At 41.4% G+C, this 20725-nt stretch overlaps 1 protein-coding gene across 1 annotated transcript in view; it reads left to right on the top strand.

The window, feature by feature from the left end:
- The first annotated feature begins 19192 nt into the window (after window positions 1-19192).
- Window positions 19193-20725, top strand: part of LOC117351078 — a 53686-nt gene continuing 52153 nt past the window's right edge. Inside the window, exon 1 of the mRNA XM_033925798.1 lies at window positions 19193-19807. Coding sequence (XP_033781689.1) covers window positions 19570-19807 — 238 coding nt within the window. The 5' untranslated portion in view covers window positions 19193-19569. The remainder of the gene's footprint in view (window positions 19808-20725) is intronic.

Below are 20725 nucleotides of genomic sequence, written 5' to 3'. Positions count from 1 at the left end.
CCAGTGTTCCCGCTAAGCTGCGCTGGCGTGTGCTGGCGCACAAAATATTACATCGCAGCGCACACGTTTCTCGTCACAGCGCACGATCGGAAGAGGCGTACGGCAGATGGCAGGGCGGCGAGAGGAGAATCGGGCGAGTTGGCTCATAACTTGCTGGCACCCGATATTTTTGGCTCACGGTGAAAAAAGTTTGCTCACAACACCCGCCCGCTTAGAGGGAACACTGATTGAGACACACACAGGTTACAACCATTGTGTGTGTGGGGGGGAGGGGTGTCAAGTGCCCCTAATCCAAATTTACTACATGCATAAACTGGCATGTGAATGATTATCTTGAAGGGAATAGACTTAGTAGATAAGACAGGTTGTTCACCCTCTCCAAGGTAGAGAAAACGAGAGGGCACTCTTTAAAGTTAAAAGGGGCTCGATTCGGTACAAACGTAAGGAAGTTCTTCTTCACCCAGAGAGTGGTGGGGAACTGGAACGCTCTTCTGGAGTCTGTTATAGGGGGAAACACCCTTCAGGGATTCAAGACAATGTTAGAGAAGTTCCTTGTAAACTGGGACGTGCACAGGTGAGGCTGGACTCATTTAGAGCACTGGTCTTTGACCTGAGGGCCGTCGCGTGAGCAGACCGCTGGGCACGATGGACCACTGGTCTGACCCAGCAGCAGCAATTCTTATGTTCTTATGGTACCAGTGCCTAGATTTTTCAGTGGAAGCAGTAGCTGTTCACTGATTAAGAGGTTAAAAAGGTTTTACAATGAATGAAGCTAGTGGGGGAGAGTGTGGCACAGTGGTCAAAGCTACAGCCTCAGCAGATTGTAGTTGGGGATTCAAACCCACACTGCTCCCTGTGACCCTGGACAAGTCGCCCAATCTCCCCTTTGCCTCAGGTACATTAGATAGATTGTGAGCCCAGCACAACAGACAGGGTAAAATGCTTGAGTGCATGAATAAATTCATGTACATTGTTCTGAGATTCCCTGGGAGAAAATTGAATAAATGGTTAATAATTTATATTCTGCAAATCCTACAGTTCTATGCAGATTACTCAAGCATTATTTCCTAATTGTCCCAGTGGGCTCCCACTCTATCTAATGTACCTGGGGCAATGGGGATTAAGTGCCTTGCCCAGAATCACAAGGAGCAGTGCGGGATTCAAACCCACAACCTCAGGGTACCAAAGCTGGAGCTCTAACCACCACACCCTCCCAACAAAAGTCTGGGGCCCAGAAGCACTAAAGCCAGGAATCATCCCTAAACCTGTTTTTGACAGCTTTAGCAACGATTACATTTGCACAAAACAGCTCACCGCATGTTTTTTCCCCTCGATCGCCCATTTTCTGATCCGGTCATGCAAATTAGCTAAAACTCCATGCAAACTAGCCAAGCGATTGATGCACTAACATCGCTTGGCTAGGCACAAAAAAAACAAAACCAAAGAGAAAAAAGAGGGTAATGGGATGATCATGAAAAATATCATATTTCTATTATTTCAAAAAATATGATGAGCGGATTATATTTTTTCAAAAAAATTTTAAAAACATTATTCCATCAACAAACTTGAACTCACTGTACTTTAATCTACTGAAAATCTCATGAAACATTGAGTGTGCTATGGGACTGCAGCACTGTGAAGGCCTAAGTAGTTTTTAGATACATCTAAAACCCGGTTCGATTATCGGCACTTGGATGACTTGTCTCACTTATTGTCTAAGTGCTGATTTAGGCCGGTTTTTAGATGTATTTCCATTTCGATTATGAGCCCCCTAGCTTTCTGCAACAGCCTGAAATTCATCCCACTAGACCAGTGGTTCCCAGCCCTATCCTGGAGGACCACCAGCTAGTCAGGTGTTCAGGATAGCCCTAATGAATATGCATGGAGCAGATTTGCATGCCTGCCACCTCCATGATATGCAAATATCTCTTATACGTATAAAAAGTATTTTGATCGATCTTTGGCTTATCAAGCTGGTAAAATTCAAGTATGGTTAGACGATCTGCATCTTATTGCACTTTTAGAAAACTGGTTAAGACCTATTTGTTCAAAATATTTGTTACTTGATTGATGACTATGTCATAGTTTCATACTGTATTTTTCATTATTGAAATGTTGTACTGCCTTTTTGTGTGCTTTGTATTATCACTGGAATGTTCAGTCCTTTTTATTTTGTGAACCGCCTAGAGCTTTTTGGGTGTTGGCGGTATAGAAAAATAAAGTTATTATTATTAGGGCTATCCCGAAAAACCTGACTGGCTGGTGGGTTCCAGGACAGGGTTGGGAACCACTGCACTAGATCACTAGAGATTCTCTTAAGTTTTAGGGGGGCCTGGAGGGGTCCACCAGCCCAACAGGGATTTTAGGTTTGGGGGAATGCTTAGGCACACAGAAAGTCATTTGGGGCAGGGTGGTTAGTTGGTGGGAAAAGTGTCCTCAGAGAACTCTTCTCTCAACCAACTCTCAACATTGCCCCAGGCCAGGCTTTAGTTTTCTGTAACTAAATGCACTGGACATCCTTTTTTTTTTTTAAATTACTGCAGGTTTTCTAATGACTGCATTTAAATGCTGTCAGTGCTAATAGATTCAGCCCCAGAGCTGAAACCATTAGAACATTCTGCGTACCCTAACACCAGCGCTATTCTGGCGCTAATCTCCTCTACTGCCTGCATTAGGTTCTGAGCCTTATTGGGAATCACAGCAATACTCCAAATCCTCCCTCCCTTTTACTCTGAGAATAGAATAGAAGGGATATAGAGGGGTCCGCAATACCTTCAGAGATCCAGATAAGGTAGGGTGACCAGATTTTGCTGGTCAAAAAGAGGACGTGAATCCCCGCCTCATTCTGCCCCGTCCCGCCCTGTTTCAGCCACAGACCTGCCTCATTCCATCCCCGGCCCCACACAAACCTTGTATCTTTGGGCTGTATCTGGAGGGCATCTGCGCATATGTGCATGCTTGTGACATCACCGCGTTGCATATGCGCATACGCAGATGACCTCCAGATGATAATAATAATAATAATAACTTTATTTTTATATACCACAATAACACAAATAGTTCAGAGCGGTTTACAGAGGAAGAGACTGTACACAAACAGCGATAATATTAAAAAACTTTCAAAATTACATTAACATGGTAAGATTAATCAATGTTTCCTGGAAGGGTTTTAGAAGTACATCATGGTAGAAATGGAGTCAGAGAAATTTGTCAAAGAGATAAGTTTTGATTGACTTCCTTAAAGTTTGGTAAGAAAGATCGTTTGAGATAAAGTTGGTTAAACATTTATTCCATTTGCCTGCTTGGAATGATAGTGTTCTATCGAGGAATCTCTTGTAGATACAGCCCTTCAAAGATGGGAAAGTGAACAAGTAGGCACTAAGCGTACAAGTTGTGACTGGAAAGTCGAAATGATGAGATAGATAGATTGGGGATGAACCTGTTATGGTTTTGAAGCAAAGGCAAGTAAACATAAACATAACCCTTGCTTCCATGGGCAGCCAGTGTAGCTTTTTGTAATATGGGCTTACATGATCCGATTTCGTGAGACCGTAGATGAGACGGACTGCAGCATTCTGAACGATTCTCAGTCGTTTGATGGTTTTCTTAAAAGATCTCAAGTATATCATATCGCAATAGTCTAAGATACTTAAGATCAAAGATTGAACCAGCAGTCGAAAAGAGAAGAAGTCAAAGTAGTGTTTAAAGGTGCGAAAAAACCCGGACAAAGTGTCAGGTTTGAAAAGCTGTCCAGATGCTTGGTCAGTCCTCTATAAAGAGGACTTGTCTGGGTAAATCTGGACATCTTGTAGCACTAAGACAGGGCATTAGATCTGATACCTGCACAATTCAATCTAACTCCTTATATTTAATATTTTACTGGTCTGAGTGACACAGCTAAATAGGCTTTCTAGCCCAGGTACTACAGGCTGGAAGATTTTCCTAGTTGCAGTATGATCAGAAGTGAGATATTCAAATCTAAGACATGGTTAATTTATTTATACCATTCTCTCAGGGGAGCTCAGAACAGTTTACATCAGGGGTGTCCAACCTTTTGGCTTTCCTGGGTCGCACTGGCCAAAAAAAATGTTTCTGGGGCCACACAAAACGTGCTAACGCTGCAGCAAGACAGAGGAGGGAGCCGGCAAGACGGTAAACAAATAGGGGCAGCAGAGGAAAACACTGCATCTCCCTTGACCGGGGCCACACAAAATACTTCACGGGGCCGCATGCGGCCCTTGGGCCGCAGGTTAGACACCCCTGGTTTACATGAATTTATCCAGGAAACAAGCACTTTTCCCTGTCTGTCCTGGCAGGCTCACAATCTATCTAATGTACCTGGGGCAATGGGGGGGGGGGGGATTAAGTGACTTGCCCAGGGTCACAAGCATGGGTTGGTGGAGGATTCTACTGCCACCAGAGCCTCCAGATTATACTGGACACTTCTACCATTCCATTCTACCACTTTCCTGCAACGTCTGACCCTTTCTGCAAAGTGAAGAAGTTAGAAAGTTCACCTAAAGGACACCAGTTTGCCTGCATGAGGTCATGCTGCTATTCTCATGAGGCAAGAAAAAACTTCAAAAGACTGCCAAAAACCTCAAAATAGAAACCCACAACAAGGCAGTAAAGTCAAGGGTTCAGAGAGTGGCCGCTGAAGATCCGTGTCTAAAACACAGCACAAATAAGTGCATAAATCACGATGATATATTCCACCCATTGAGATTCACATGTGGTATGCCCTCTTAGATGGTAAATCTGGTGGGTGCGTGGGTGCTGCCATTGAGAAATGGATAAAGTGGAAGTACACATGTCACAATGCCCGCACGGCTGATGACTGCCAGAGGTAGAAACATTAGATTTGGCAGCAAGCATGTTTCTCAAGTTCTTGGGACGGGAAAAGGCTACACAGGGAGGCTCTTTAAAGACCTGATGATGATCCAGCACATGCCAATGCGTCCTGACGATGTCAGCAACCTGAGACGCCTGATTGGAGTAAGTAATAACACAAATTTGTTGTTCAGACGGGACTCTCAACACAGGAGTACGTAACAGGTCAGGGTTGGCATAACGTGCTCTACGATACGCCCGCTTGATTGTCCATTCAGGGTAGCCCCGAGCCCTGAAACGCTGAGACAGATTTTTGGCTTGAATCTTAAAATCAGTCAGAGTGGAGCAAATCCGTCGTATCCTAAGAAACTGACTGACAGGAAGAGATTGTCTCAAACGCGCCGGATGGCAGCTGGAATAATGCAAGTAAGTAGTGCGGTCTGTAGGTTTCCTGTATACAGAGGTGACTAACTTACCCTCAGCCTTCAAGACCACAGTATCTAAATAAGTTACCTTAGTAGAGTGAACAGTGGCCGTAAATTTCAAATGCTTATCCAGAGCATTAAGCCATACCAGGAACTCGGCAAACATAGCTTCAGATTGGGTCCACACCAAAAATACATCGTCGATATATCGGAGCCAAATGGAAATACGGGTCATCCAAGATGATAAATAAAGCAATTTCTCTTCAAAGTTGGTGACATACAAATTAGCCACACTGGGCGGTACCCATGGCAACCCCGTGGGTTTGAAGGTAAAATTCACCATGGACCTCGAAGAAATTCCTCTGAAGAACCAATGTAGACAACTCCATAAGGAACAATATGGTGATCCTGTTGGAAGGGGGCAGCAAAGCAAGGTTGCGCTCCACAATATTCAGCGCCTCAGTTTGGGGGATGTTACTATACAATGCTTCGAGATCCATGGTGATTAACAAATCAGATTGCTGAACCTGCACTGCTGGAATACGGTTCAGAAAATGAGTAGTGTCCAGAACAAAAGATTTGGCCTTGGCCACCAGAGGTTTAAGAAAATGGTCCACCATTTTAGATAGTGGCTCTAGATAGTGCCCCGCAGGGATACTATCGGTCTACCAGGAGGATTAATAAGAGTTTTGTGAATTTTGGGAACTGTATAAAAATAAGGAGTGTGACTGGGGGTTTGAGACAGAAATTTAGCTTCAGATTTAGTAATGATGTTAGTATCTAGGGCAGATTGAACGAGTACAGAAATTTCTGATTGAAGAGACATGGAAGGATCCATGTCAAGTTTCTTGTACCACAATGTGTTGGAAATATGAGCCTGGATTTGATCCGCATATTGAGCAGTAGATTGGACCACAACCGCCCCTCCCTTGTCAGCAGGTTTAATAACCAACTCAGGGTTAGCTTTTAGCTCTTCAAGGGCATGGTATTGCACCCTAGTCATATTAGAGTAATGTTTGGCACGGACATTGTGAAGGTGATCAATATCCCGTAAAACAAGATCCCTGAATACTTTAATATGAGCATCGAGGGGACCAGGGGGTACCCAATGATATTTAGTATGAAATAAAGATCCATCCCCCTGATGTTGTTTATTGGAGAAAAAAAGCTTAATCTGAAGACTCCTGACAATACGCGCTACATCTCTGTGCACAGTAAATAAATTCAGAGGGGTAGTGGGGACAAAAGACAAGCCCTTCTCTAATACTTGTAGCTGCTGGGAAGTAAGGGAAACACTGGAGATATTCACCACTATTGACCCTCTCGCTGTTTGGGAGCATGTGAGGGGTTGATTGGGTGCATATACTAGATTGCGGTCTATGTACCCGCGGCGTCCACGGGCGCGTCTCCTTGGTCCACTCCTGGACCTGCGGCCTAAAAAACGCACCGATCCTGCATGAGAACCTCCAAGCAGTCCACCCTGACTTAATGAGAGTATTGATTGGCATACTATTGTTTAGCATGTCCATCTCCTCTTTCGTCTGATTGGCTGCTTCATCTGTGACGTTACTTGCAGTTGGCTTTTTTAGCGCTCTTGCGTTCCACTCCGTTGCTCCGCCCTCCCCCAGCAGGCTCACGCTGTTAATGTTTAGCGATCATGGGTTCCTGAGGAAGGGATTGTGTTCCCAAAACCAGGCTAGTTGAACCTGGTCTCCAGTGGCTTTCTATCTGCCCTACGGTGTGGCATCCGGTGGCTTCTTCATCTGTTCCACCCCCACCTTTGGATGAACTCTTTATTTCATCAGCTAAGTTTTTGCTTTTTGATTTTTTGCCCTGGGGAGTTTGCTGGGGGGGGGGGGGGGTTCTTAAGAGTGGTCGCTGATTGACTGATTAGTTTTGCCTGATTAGTTTTGCACTTTTATTTGTGTGTTCACTGTTTTGACTTCACACTTTAGATGCCCGATGATGGTGTGCGGGTGGTGGTTTATGACCCCCCTCCTGTAAGCTTTAGCGTTAGAGCATTGTCTCTCTTCGCTGTTCCTTCACACTGAGGGCACCTATATCTATCCTTTATTATTAGTGATTTATGCACTTATTTGTGCTGTGTTTTAGACCCAGGTCTTCAGCGGCCACTCTCTGAACCCTTGACTTTACTGCCTTGTTGTGGGTTGCTATTCTCATGAGGACAGAGGAGTAGTTGTTGATTTGCAATGGAATAACTTCAGACCAATTTAGTGGGCAGAGTCGAATCAGCCAACTGCACAATTTTCCAGCTCCTTCTATCAATTAGATTCCTGTCCAAATCAACTTATGGAAATCTCTCTGATCTGTTTTAGAACCTTTAAAAAAACACAAAGCACACTGTACGCAGAGAAAATGTTAATTATCATTTATATTTGGGGGAGGGGAGGTTCAAAGAGGTCAAGGCAGATGACTGTAAAATATGCAATGTCACCTCAGTAACAACTATAGAAAAATAGACACATATAGAGCAAAATATAGACAGCAGATATAAATTCACAAAACTGACACATTTTGATCACTAAATTGAAAATAAAATAATTTTTCCTACCTTTGTTGTCTGGTGATTTCATGAGTCTCTGGTTGCATTTCCTTCTGACTGTTCATCCAATATTTCTTTCTTTCTGCCTCCTGAATGCTTCCTCTTCTCCGGATCTCATTCCCTTCTCCAACCAACATCTCTCTCTGTCCCTCCACGAGTCCAACTTTTCTTCCTCTCTCCTCCACCCCTATTGGCAATATGTCTCCCTCTCTCTCTCTCTCTCACTGTCCATCTGTCTTGAAAGATCCAGGCAAACTTGTAAAAACAAACTTGTTCAACCAATTTGTAATCAAGTCCTCTTAAGCCCTATCTCTCCATTTCCAACTGAATTGTTCCCAAGATCTCTCATGCCTCACCTCTGTATCATGCTCTCCTGTATTTTGATGATCTTATATTGTACCTATATTCGCTGATTGTCCAGCTCTTTTTTGTTGTAAACCGCCTCGAACTACCATAGCTTTGGCAGTATATAAGAATAAAATTATTTATTATTATTATCTCTCCCACCCCCTCTACTGACACATCCAAAATTTCTCCCTCTCTCATCCCCCAGATCATGTGCAGCACTTTTCACCTCTGCCCACCAACCCCATGTCCATTTCTCCTTCTATCACCCCTCTCCACCACCATGCCACATTTCTCCCTCCATCATTATGTCCAACATTCCTCCCCCTTGCATCCTCTTCAATCTGTCCCTCTGCTCCCTCTCCACCACCATATCTAACATTTCTCCCCTCATCCTTCTCTCCCCATGCATCTCTCCCTCTCTCCTCTTTCTCTCTATGCCCAATTTTCATCTTTTTTCATTTCCCTCTCACTCACAGACTGATGCCCAACAATTTTAATAATAATAATAGCCTTATTTTTATCCTGTCATAACTTTTCAATTCAAGATGGTATACAACAAGTGGAGCTGTAAGGGCAGCGAAGTTACATCAGTTAGATTTGGGAGGGATAGATAGTCAGATAGGTGACTGGAAGAAAAGGGGGAAGGGATGTGTAAGGCATGGTAGGTGTTAAGCAGAATTGAAGGGTCAGATAAATCTGTTGAACAGGAGGGCTTTTAGTGATTTTCTGATGAATGGTATCAGTGGTGTACCTAGCCTATGTGACACCCAGGGCCCATCATTTTTTGACACCCCCCCTATCTGTATGAAAAACATGATTTTTAGTAACAATCTACATGTCACACATGAGTGTACCTAGGAAAAGGCAGCATCTTACATACTGCAGTGAGCAGTACAACATCAATACACTCATTGTAAAACTAAACAAGCCAGACTAGTACGGTTCATAGTCAAATGTGCGCAAGACAACAGCGCGCGGATAAACAGGCGCAAGACAAATGAGCGCAAGACAACTGAGCGCAAAGACAACTGAGCACAAGACATTTGAGCGCAAGACAATTCAGCGCAAATCATTTTCAATAACAAGCACGAGCGGGACAACTGAGCACAAGACATCTGAGCGAGAGACATCTGAGTGCCGGCAAGTGAGCGCAAGACATCTGAGCTAGAGACATCTGAGTGAGAGACATCTGAGCGCCAGCAAGTGAGCGCAAGACATCTGAGCGAGAGACATCTGAGCGAGAGACATCTGAGCGCCAGCAAGTGAGCGCAAGACATCTGAGCTAGAGACATCTGAGCGAGAGACATCTGAGCGAGAGACATCTGAGCGGCGGCAAGTGAGCACAAGACATCTGAGCGAGAGACATCTGAGCACAAGACATCTGAGCGCCAGCAAGTGAGCGCAGGACATCTGAGCGCGAGACAACTGAGCGCTGGCAAGTGAGCTTATAGTTGTTATAATGATTAAATAATTAAATTATTATAGTGATAGAAAATGCATTTGCACACCACAGTATCAGCGCGCGTTTGACCCAGGTGCTTCTGTCCCGTTATCACACATGCATTGAAAGCAGTGCATGCACATAGATCTCATATTCATTGGGGACTTTGAGACCTGTTATAGTGTAAGGTAAATGGGCATAGTGGGTGTTTTCAATGGGTTCATAGTCAAATGGATGGAAGACATATTGTGCTTTCCATATTTTGTTATGATGCTCCTAGTCTGATGCCTGCAGTGTCTATTCCTCTGATCCAAGCTAATCTGATCAATCCGTCTTGTCTCCCAGTTCATGGTCAAATGCTAATGTAACCAGGCTAATGTAACCAGTAAGTTATGTTATTTTCATTATTCAAAGTTTCATTATTTCTAAGTTTAGCACCTGTAATCATTTAGTTGTGTTTGTCTTGCAGGATATGTTTGTTCTATTAATTCTCAAAATGTGTTTATGATAATGGCTAATTACATTTGCTTACTAATCTTTACATGACAGAATATATGTTTAAAGTGTTTATGAAGTTCATTATCTCTTTTTTTTTAAAAAAAATCTTTATTCATTTTCAAACTTACAATAAGTGTGTCAATATGTTAAAAGAGAATTATAAGTAATTTGTTGAATGGCAACCTCAGTCATTATAAGTCATTATAAGTTCATTATCTCATTGTAGTTTTTGAGGTTAAAATAAAATAAATTCTGGACTCAGTAGTTGTATTATAATGTATTTATTCCTGGTTAACTGTGTTATTTAACAAAGCATAATACAGTGAACATATAGAATGGACAAAATCGGTCCCCTAGGGCAAAGTTAAATGCAATGTAAGTATTAATGAACACAAGTAAACATGACGTGAACAGTGAATAATAACATTGAATGATAAAGAGCATTATAAGGAGTTTGAAATTGAAAAGACAATTACATGGTCAAAATAGAGGCAGCTGATGAGGGCGAAAGCCTAAATTCACAGAAAGAGTAGTATTCTGTATGCTTTAGGTATAAAATAGTTAAGCCTTGAGCTTTAGCTTCAGCGTTTGAACTAGAGGATGTAAAAGATTATATACATAGATGCATACATAAATATAGTACATATACACATATAGAGTACTTCTCGTTCAATGAGAAAGTATTGTTCCCTATGAAGAGCAAGCACAGGAACATTGTAGAAATTGACAGGGAGTGGAGGAAACTCCAGTGCCCATTCACCGCCAGTGCTTTGACCCCTGAGTCTCAATCAGTCATGATGGAGTACTTCTCTCTAAATGGAAAGTTTCTGTTCCCCATGAAGGGGAAATGTCGTAATATACTTAAAATTGACAGTGTGTGGAGGAAACTTCAGTGTCTGTTCACCGCCAGTGCTTTGACCCCTTGCTCAGTAAGTATCTATTACATTTACATAGTAAAAAATATAGGAGTGGGAACATATACCACGCTCCCCTGTGAGGTCTTTGAACCCCTTCATTATTGGTGATAATGGAGTGCATTTGGAGATTGGGAATTTATACCTCATGGAAAAGATTATTCTCATGCTATTACTTCAGGAGACCTGTTTCCCTATGTTATTAATGGTAAATAGTTCTAGGATTTAAAAGCAAACTAGATGCATATCTCCTTATGAGAGGCATAGAGGGATATGGGTGACTAAATTTACGCCAGGTGTACAACTGGCGTAGTGTCGGTTCGCTGGATTGGATGGACCGAAGGTTTGATCCAGAGATGGCAGTTCTTACGTTCTTATACAGCAATCACATTGTGTGTGCACGAAAGGAAAGATGTTAACATATCACCTCTATACATTTCATCTAATTTATACTTAAATGATTAGGAATGATAAGTGTTCTACTCTATTAAAAAGCTCTCTAAACAAAATAAGCCGTCTAACTTGTAGCTTTACAAATTCTATCTAGTTCTGTGCTGTGCTGCTGTCTCTGGGCATGACACAGCCAAGTAAACTACTTATGTTTGATAAGGTTTTGCATTGATCCTGTATGCAGTTGTGGCTCATTTGCAATAAACTGTATATTAAAATGTCTTTTTAAAAGTATTATAGACATGATGTCACATTGTGATGATAATCGAAGAAGAGCTGGCATGACAAGTCCAGATGTGGGAGATGAGAAGGTGGGAGGCAGGCGAGTCATGATGCTGGAGTCATGATGCTGGAGTCATGATGCTGGAGACTTGAATTGTGAAGTTGTAGTCACTGCTGCTGCAACACAGGAGGCTGGAGGGGAAAGAAAACACTGTTATGAGGGATAGGAAGCAACAGTCTGGGACCGGGAGGGAGAGAGAGAGAGAGAGAGAGAGAGAGACACTCACAGGAGGATTGCAGATCCGATGAGACGGAAGGAGGCAGGCGAGTCCTCATGCTGGAGACCAATGGCTTTAGGTGAGAAGGGGTCGGTAAGTGGGGAATGGATGTGGAAGGGGTGGGAGTGTGGAGTGGGGTGGATGAAGAGGGGAGGGAGTGTGGCAGGGGGAGGAAGAAGGGGTGGGAGGAGTGGTGAGAAGGGCAGGGATGGGGACTGAGCTCACAGGGATGGGGAATGAGCTCACATGGATGAGCTCACGGGGACAGGGTGGGAACGATGATAAATTCCCCCCCCCCCCCGTGTCATTCTCTAGTCAATAGCAACTATGGACCCTGGAAGAAGGTCTCTTGTGACCGAAACCACAATTTTTTTTACTGTGTTGCCTATGGTTGAATAAAAGACTTTATCAAGATCATCAGTTCCACAGTTGTTCTCCTTGTATTTGCTCCCATGTACTGATTTAACCATTAGCATATGACCATTAGCGTGTGAGCCCCTATATTGTCACATGATGGCATCTTATAGAAAATCGTATCTCTGCATAATACAGGCACTGGAAATGTAGGCCAGGGTTTTTCAGGTCTACATTTCTGGTGCTTATCTATGCCGTGAATCATACCTACATAGGTGCTTTAAGCTGCCTAACGCTTCTTCTGGTATTAGCCACACCCATAGTGGCGTTTGGCGGCCTAAAGCACATAGGCATGATTCTGGTGTGTTTTATTTAGGTGCCAATAGGCACTTTAATGGTGCTATTTTTTTCCCATTTTAAACAGCATTTCTTACTTAAGTGCCGGTAGGGTGCCTACCCATGCCTAAATATAGGCACCATTTCTAGAATTTCCTGATAAACCTGTGCTAATTGGTTAGCATGCAGTGATGTTGATGCGCTAACTGATTTGCATAGGCACATCTACTCAGACACGCCCCTTCATGATAAACCTTTTCATATATTTTAGAGTGCACTTTGCGTATGCACATTCAAAAATTGCTGCAGTGTACCTCAGTATGTCCTGCAGTATGCCATTTTAAGTTGTGGTAAGGCATGCATGAGCGTGTACCACAGCATGGTGAAAGGACCCCTTTATGCGGAGAATAAACTGAACACCAGTCTGAATATTGGCCAGAGACCAGCTCACTTCTAAGTCCTGACTTGAAGTGGTACCAACCTCCTTCCCTCCTACCCAATTCCAGAACATGCTGATGACCTCCTTCGATCCTCCCCCCCATCCCCCGGGACCAAAAGGAAGCCCCCCCCATCTAATCTTCCATCCCTTTCTCCAAAGTACTGCAGGGCTGCTGCTAGAGGTTGCAGCACCCATTTTTGTGAGGCAGCTGCTAAGGGCAGGAATGGTAGGGCTGGGGCAGCCTGCCAAGTGTAGAAAGTGTGGAAAGGTGGCGTGCCCATAGACCTAAGGGAGGGGATAGAATAGGAAGATCTTATTTATTTATTTTAAAAACGTATTTTCTGCAGCAGCATACACAATCAAGGCATGACAATAACATCACAGATCTCTCAAACACATCATATCTTCCAACCTGTGGGGTAGTAAGGGTGAGCAGTGCCTGGGGCACTGGTGCCCCTCCCCTGCCCTTTTCCCTGTGCCCTCGCAGCGTGTATGCCCCCTTTCCTTTCCCCGTATCTTTTTAACTTCTCTGGCATGAGCAGCATGCCAAAGTCAATGTCAGCTCGATCCTTTGACATTACTTTCTAGGCGTGGGTCCCAAAAGTGAGGTCGGAGAGAGTGCTGATGCTGAAGCAGGCAGCAACCTTGCACCGTGGAAGTAAAAAAAGGTATAGGGGAAGGCAAGAGGCATGCGCGTGCAGCAAGGAGAGGAGCAGGGGGGGGGGGAGAGAGGAGAAGGGGTGTCATACCCTTAGCAAGACAGTGCCCGTATTTATTCAGCTATGTCATATTTATGATTTGTATAATTTTTATGATTTGATAATATTGTATAGTAATTAAAATATACAAAGCAAATGATAAATAGGGGTTGTAGTGGAAAGGAGACAAGGAATTGAGATGGTTAAATGGACGTGTTAGAATATTATATAATATAATATTTAGAATTGGTTTTAAGGTATTTTAATGGACAATATTATATTATTTGATATATATGTTGTTTAGGCAATGAATTAATATAAAATATGTCAGTTGGGGAACATTTGTGGTACAATTATAAGATTAAGTCAATGATTTAGAGTATAATAGCTATTTATTTAAGACTGCAATATGATGTGATGCCTGGGAGGGACTTTTTCAATTACTGGTCTGAATGTGTGTTATCAAGCATTCATATTTTGTGGGTAGGGATATGGGTGGGGGCGTAGAGTTTATCTGGGGAGGGTTTTGGATGTATAATAAGAATATTAGGTAGTTTAAGGTTAAAGATATTTTAGTTCAATTGATGTGGTCCCTTTTAATTAAAATAAAGTAATGTATTTGAAAATATACTCATTAAATGTCAATGGGCTTAATCACCCCTTAAAGAGAAAAAGAACTTTAAAAGGCAGGAGGCGGATATATACTTTATTCAAGAAACCCATTTATCCGCTGTAGAATCAAAGAAGCTTGAAGGTGATTGGGTTAGACATTGTTTTTATGCCCCTGCCCTGGGGAAAAAAGCCGGAGTTTCTATCTTGATACATAAAAAATGTTTAGCAACATTTAACATGATATCTGTGGATCCTTTGGAATGATGGATTCAAGTGGGAATGAGCTTGGGGAAAGATACCTTGTTGCTGTTTAATATATATGCACCTAATTCGGACCAGGCTGAATTCTTAAAAAATCTTCAACAGTTGATTTTACTGTCATCTACCTCCAATTTAATATTGGCAGGGGACTTTAATGCTGTAATAGATCCAATATTGGATAAAAAACCTAGCAAAATACTAAAATCATTAGGTTTGGATAATTTGGTAACATCTTGTGGTTTAAAAGATATTTGGAGGATTCTTCATTGCAATGGGTCCAAAAAGATCGGACTAAAGTACAATGAAAAAACATATGATCAAGAGTTCCCTCATCTTTTAAACAATTCCAGCAAACAGAATCTGGTTTTAAGTTGGCTTTCCACATGCGAAATGGGGTCCATATTGCATTCCACATAATAAAGAACATTGATTGTGAAAGGTGGCCCTTTTAAAAGCAAAATATAGGTATAGTAAGATTTCTTCACAATTGGCTAGAAAAGAATTGCTATCTTATAAAGCTTTGTATTATGGCAACTCAAATAAAGTGGGAAGATTACTGGCTAATTATCTTAAAGCAACAAAGAGGAAAGTAAAAATTGTGGCTATTGCAGATGAGAGTGGAGTCATTCATTCTCAAATTGGAAATATTTTAAAACAATTTTTGAAAAGTTTGTATTCTTCTGAGCTTTATTCAACTAAAAAGGTAGAGGGTTTAGAATTTCTAAAGTTGATTAAGGGTCCCAAAATTCCCGATCATATGATAAGAAGTCTTGAAGCACCTATTTCACAAAAAGAAATACAGACAGTGTTGAAGCCCCTTAGAGTTGGGTCTGCTCCAGGTGGTGATGGCTACACTGTAGAGTTTTACAAATCCAAAATACCTTGTTACCTCATCTATTAAATTTATATCAGGACCAACTGACTAAGGGTTGTATTACAGGTACTATGGCTGAGTCTTTTACTATTGTTTTGCCGAAGCCAAATAGAGATCCTATGTTGGTCTCAAATTACAGGCCTATTTCTTTGATTAATGTGGATGGTAAACTTCTGGCTAAGTTATAGGCTTTACGCTTGGCCAAGGCTCTCCCTTCTATCATTGGTATGCATCAAACGGGGTTCGTTGCTCAAAGGCATTCTTCAAATAACACCAGATTGGCTTTTCATATGTTAAATTTGACAAAGGCCATGGATAATCCGGCCTTCTCTGTATCCTTGGATGCGGAGAAGGCCTTTGATAAAGTGGAATAGACCTTTATGTATCAAGCAATGGATTGGTTTGGTATATGATCTGAATTTATTCAAATGATTCAAACCTTGTATAGCTCCCCTTCTGCCAGATTATATATTGATAATACATTCTCAGAGCATTTTGGTTTGGAGAGGGGAGTAGGCAAGGCTGTCCATTATCTCCCTTGCTTTTTGATATTGTACTGGAACCCTTGTTATTGGCTATTCAACAGGCAAGGGAGATACAGGGTATTTCTTATGTAGGTCGGGAATATAAAACCACTGCCTAAGCAGATGCCATTTGTCTTCATTTGAGGAATCCTGAGAATTCCATACCGCATTTACTGGATTTGATCGATCGGTTTGGAAGGTTTTCTGGCTATAAAATAAACTGGAATAAATCGGAGGTTCTTCCTCTAAATGTTCATTGTCAAAAAGGGTTATTCGAAAAGTTCCCTTTTATTTGGAAGGAAGAGGAAATAAAATATTTGGGTATTTGGATAAATACAATGTTGGAAGAGACGATGAAAGTAAATGAAAGATCTTTATTGCAAAAGGTTACAGAAATGTGTGAGCAATGGAACCCATTACATTTGTCATGGTGGGGGAGAGTGCAAACAGTTAAGATGATAATATTGCCTGAGGTTTGCTACCAAATGGGTATGATATCGGTGTTGTTTCAGGGCTCCTTTTACAAAAAAATGAATAATATTCTTACTAAATGTATTTGGCTGCGTAAAACAGCTGGAATTGCTTTAGTATCTTTACAAAAACCAATTGCAGCGGGTGGGATAAATTTCCTAAAATTTTATAGGTATCATCAAGCCTATATAATGCGTCAAGGTATTTATTGGATCCTCCCTGAGCTCATGGAAACTCTTCCAGATTGGTTATATTTAGAATGGCAAATTATGTCCCCAGTGCGTCTTTTTCATGTATTGAGTATCAAATTACCTAGATATGCTAAGGACAATTTAATTTTATTTGATACTTGGAAAACATTGAAATTATTTGATAAATTAACGGATGTTCCAGTAGAAAAATCTACATATCAATCCTTATGGCTAAACTCCAAGTTACAAATAGGCGGTTCTGGGATCTTTTGGAAGCATTGGATGCAAGCAGACATTCGTACATTAGATGATGTTTTATCTAATGGAAAACTGCTGGATTTTTCACAACTGCAACAATTATTTGGTATCTCAAAATCTCAAAATTATAGGTGGTTGCAGTTGAAGCAGGCCATTCAGAAAGGGTTCTCTGATTGGCAAACCTTAAAAACTCATTGTAGCTTGCAGGTCCTATGCTTCCAAACAGATTTTTTAGGGCATAAGGCCACCTGATGGTACAAATTAATATCATAATTTTTAAATAAAAAAACAAAAAGTAGTCTTGGAGAGATTTGGAGTATTGAGATCAAGAAGTATATTTCTGCATCTCGATGGCCATGAATTTAGACTTGGAGAATGGGGTGTACAGCATCAGCATCTATGAGACAAACATGGTTTTTTCTGTTACATAGATCTTTTTGGACCCCTGTTAGGTTACATAAGTTAAACGGTTCTAAATCTAATAGATGCTGGATTTGTCATCTAGACATAGGGATGCTGGATCATCTGTTGTTCCATTGTCCATTGATACTTGGTTTTTGGAAGTCGATTTGGGGACAGATTAATGCAATACTAGATTCTTCGTTTCCCATTAAAATATGAGATAGTCATATGTGGTACAATCTTACATATAAGGCCCCAATAGTAAATTTAAATTGATATGGGGCCCATTGACATCCTATATTACATCAGGTTAGATATTTTTGAATATTGTAGTTGGTAATTCTTTGCACATCCAGGGTGGGTGGGAGGGTGGGTAAAATGTTTGTTATTAATGTAGTTTATTACTGGAAGGGGGTGGGATAAAAGATTTTGTTCAAACACTTGCAAATTATATGTGCTTTTACATGCTTTATTGTCTGTTTACAAACTAATGCTTTGCTCTGTTAAGTATTTTGAAACTTAATAAAATACAGTATATTTAAAAAAAAGAAAAGATGTGGCATATATATTTGTAAACGTTTAGCTAGAATCTTAGTAAACAATTTATAATCCACATCTAGCAGTGAGATGAGTATATAAGAGAAACAGGATATTGGATCTTTACCTGGTTTTAATATCAAAGTTATACCCGCTAAACGCCATGAATAAGGCAATTCTTGTCTATCTACCAAGGTGCTAAAGAATTGCAACAGAGGGGGGATCAAAGTCATTTGAAATGTCTTATAAAATTTGGCAGTAAAACCATCCTGGCGATTTTCCCACCGGCATATCTTTAATAGCCCATGTTAATTCTTCCACTGTAATGGGGAGGGAAAGTTCCTGAGTTTCCCCAGGAGTAAGACTAGGTAGCTGTATAGGATGTCAGCTTCTTCCACTATATATTCAGGTTGATATAATTGTTTATAGAAATTAATAAAAGCTTGCTGAATCTGGCCTAAGGCCGTACAATCTCCAGTCGGACCCTGTACACGGGTGATAACACTGCGGAGTTGTCTTTTTTTCAGATTATGGGCCAAAATTTTACCCGCTCTGTTATTTGTTTCAAAATATTCCTGGAGTAACCAATGGAGTCAAACACTAATTATCTCCAAATCTAACGCCTGAAGATCTAACTTAAGTTGTAATTTTGCTTCTTTTTCAGGGGGTAGACTCCCACCCTTACGGTTCCATTCTAGTGTATAGATCTGATCTCGCAAATCCTCAATCTTAAGCATATGTACCCTCTTAACATGTGTCCCCCAGGCAATAATTTTATCTCGCAGTACCACTTTTAAGCATTCCCAAAGAGTCTCTGGAGAGGTGTCTCCTGTATCATTAAATTGTACATATTCTCCTAGATCCTTACCCAGTTGTTGCACATGAGCAGGATTTAACCTGCGGGTTTAAAGCGGGTTAAAACCACTGGCTTGCTGGGCTAAAAACTAATTTAAAAAAAGGTAAAAGTTTAAAAATATGTTGTAGCTCGGATAGGCACGCGCAGACCAACTACAGATGGTTTGTGTATGCGTAGGGATCGCACAACAACGATCGCCCCCATCTGCATATTCAACTTTCAAGAATCCATCGGACCTGCCCGGATCGGGCATGGGTCGGTCCCGATTGGGCAGGTTCGTGAATCTAGCCCTAATTTGCTTGCAAGCTAGTTTAATTGGGCTCACATCTTAGATCAGTGCCCAAATTACCACCCTATATAAAGAATCTAAGGGATAGTTTAATAACTAGCTGCATTCACAACCAGTTGTTGGCTATAATTGGTGTTAATTGAGCTAACTGGCACCGACTAGCAGTTAGTCAAGATTTTACAAATCGGCCATGCAAAATCCGTAGCACACAATTCCAAGGGGGCATGGACTGGGAGGGTCAGGGTGTGCCTAGTGCGCTCTTGAGCAGGTTATAGAATACTATCAGTTACAGACCAAAAGTTAGGTGCATAACTGAAAATGCACCATCCCAGCAACTTCTGACAATCTGTGGAGCATTATTGCTATAGTGGATTTAAAAAGATTATGGGGGAGATAGATTTTGAAATTCAAGTATTGTATATTTGTAATGCAAACTAAGGTAATTTGTTTAATTTCTCTCTCCAGGTTGCGAGGAATAAAAAAAAAAAACCCCAAAGAATGTCTGCCATGCAGAATCAATCTTCTTCAGCATTTGAGTTTTGCTTCGTACACTCCTATCTATGTTCAAACAAACAAAGACGTCGAGCTCAGGATGTTCAGCATGCCCAACCATGGTCCTGTCAAATATGCATGGCTACCAGAAGCCACAGAAGCCAGAAAACAGCCTACAAGGGACAGACAGCAGCAATAAGAAAATCTGTGACCATGAAGTACTACATAAAGTACAAAACAAAAGGTAAGGCAGAATTATTTTAGATTTACTGAGAACCTCATCCATTTTGTGTTGATAGAAGAAACAGATGGTTTGCACCCTTGATATAAAATCTAAATGGATGAAATTTGGAGACATTTGAGGTGAAAGTTATCAACGTGGGCTACTGATGAGTAATTCTACCATAAAGCAGGTTATTTTATTTATGGACCATTTATAGTCTTAAGTAAGTGGTTTACATTCATGTATCCAAGCATTTTTCCCTGTCTGTCCTGGTGGGCTCACTCTCTATCTCAGATATGGGCAACTCTGGTCCTCAAGGGCCAGAATCCATTCGGGTTTTCAGGATTTCCCCAATGAATATGCATGTATGCTATTTGCACGCAGGGAAATACTTTTAAAACCAATAGGAGGAAATATTTTTCATGTATTGAATAGTTAAGCTCTGGAACACATTGCCAGAGGATGTGGAAAGAGAAGTTAACATAACTGGTTTTAATAAAGGTTTGGATAAGTTCCTGGAGGAAAAGTCCATAGTCTGTTATTGAGACAGACATGGGGGAAGCCACTGCTTGCCCTGGATCAGTAGATTGGAATGTTGCTACTCTTTAGTTTTTGCCAGGTAGTAGTGACCTGGATTGGCCACCGTGAAGACAGGATACTGGGGTAGATGGACCATTGGTCTGACCCAGTAAGGCTATTCTTATGTTCTTATTATACTAATATCAATTATTTGGATACATCAGATTTGTCTGTGAGCGGGCGCATCATATAGGGCTGCACTCTGGTGAAAATAACAGATCCCGAACAGCGATTGCCCAATACATCAATTGGAAAGAGAAGGAGCTCCTACTACAGGCTTATCAAAAACTTGATCACCTAGCCCATGAGGGTAAAAAGCTGTTACTTTTTAATGATTATTCCCTCAAGGTGGCCTCGAGG

This window comes from Geotrypetes seraphini, chromosome 1 (assembly GCF_902459505.1).
Source record: "Geotrypetes seraphini chromosome 1, aGeoSer1.1, whole genome shotgun sequence".
Lineage (NCBI taxonomy): Eukaryota > Metazoa > Chordata > Amphibia > Gymnophiona > Dermophiidae > Geotrypetes > Geotrypetes seraphini.
The sequence above is the reverse complement of the archived record's forward strand: the minus strand, read 5'-3'. Positions and strand labels throughout refer to the sequence as shown.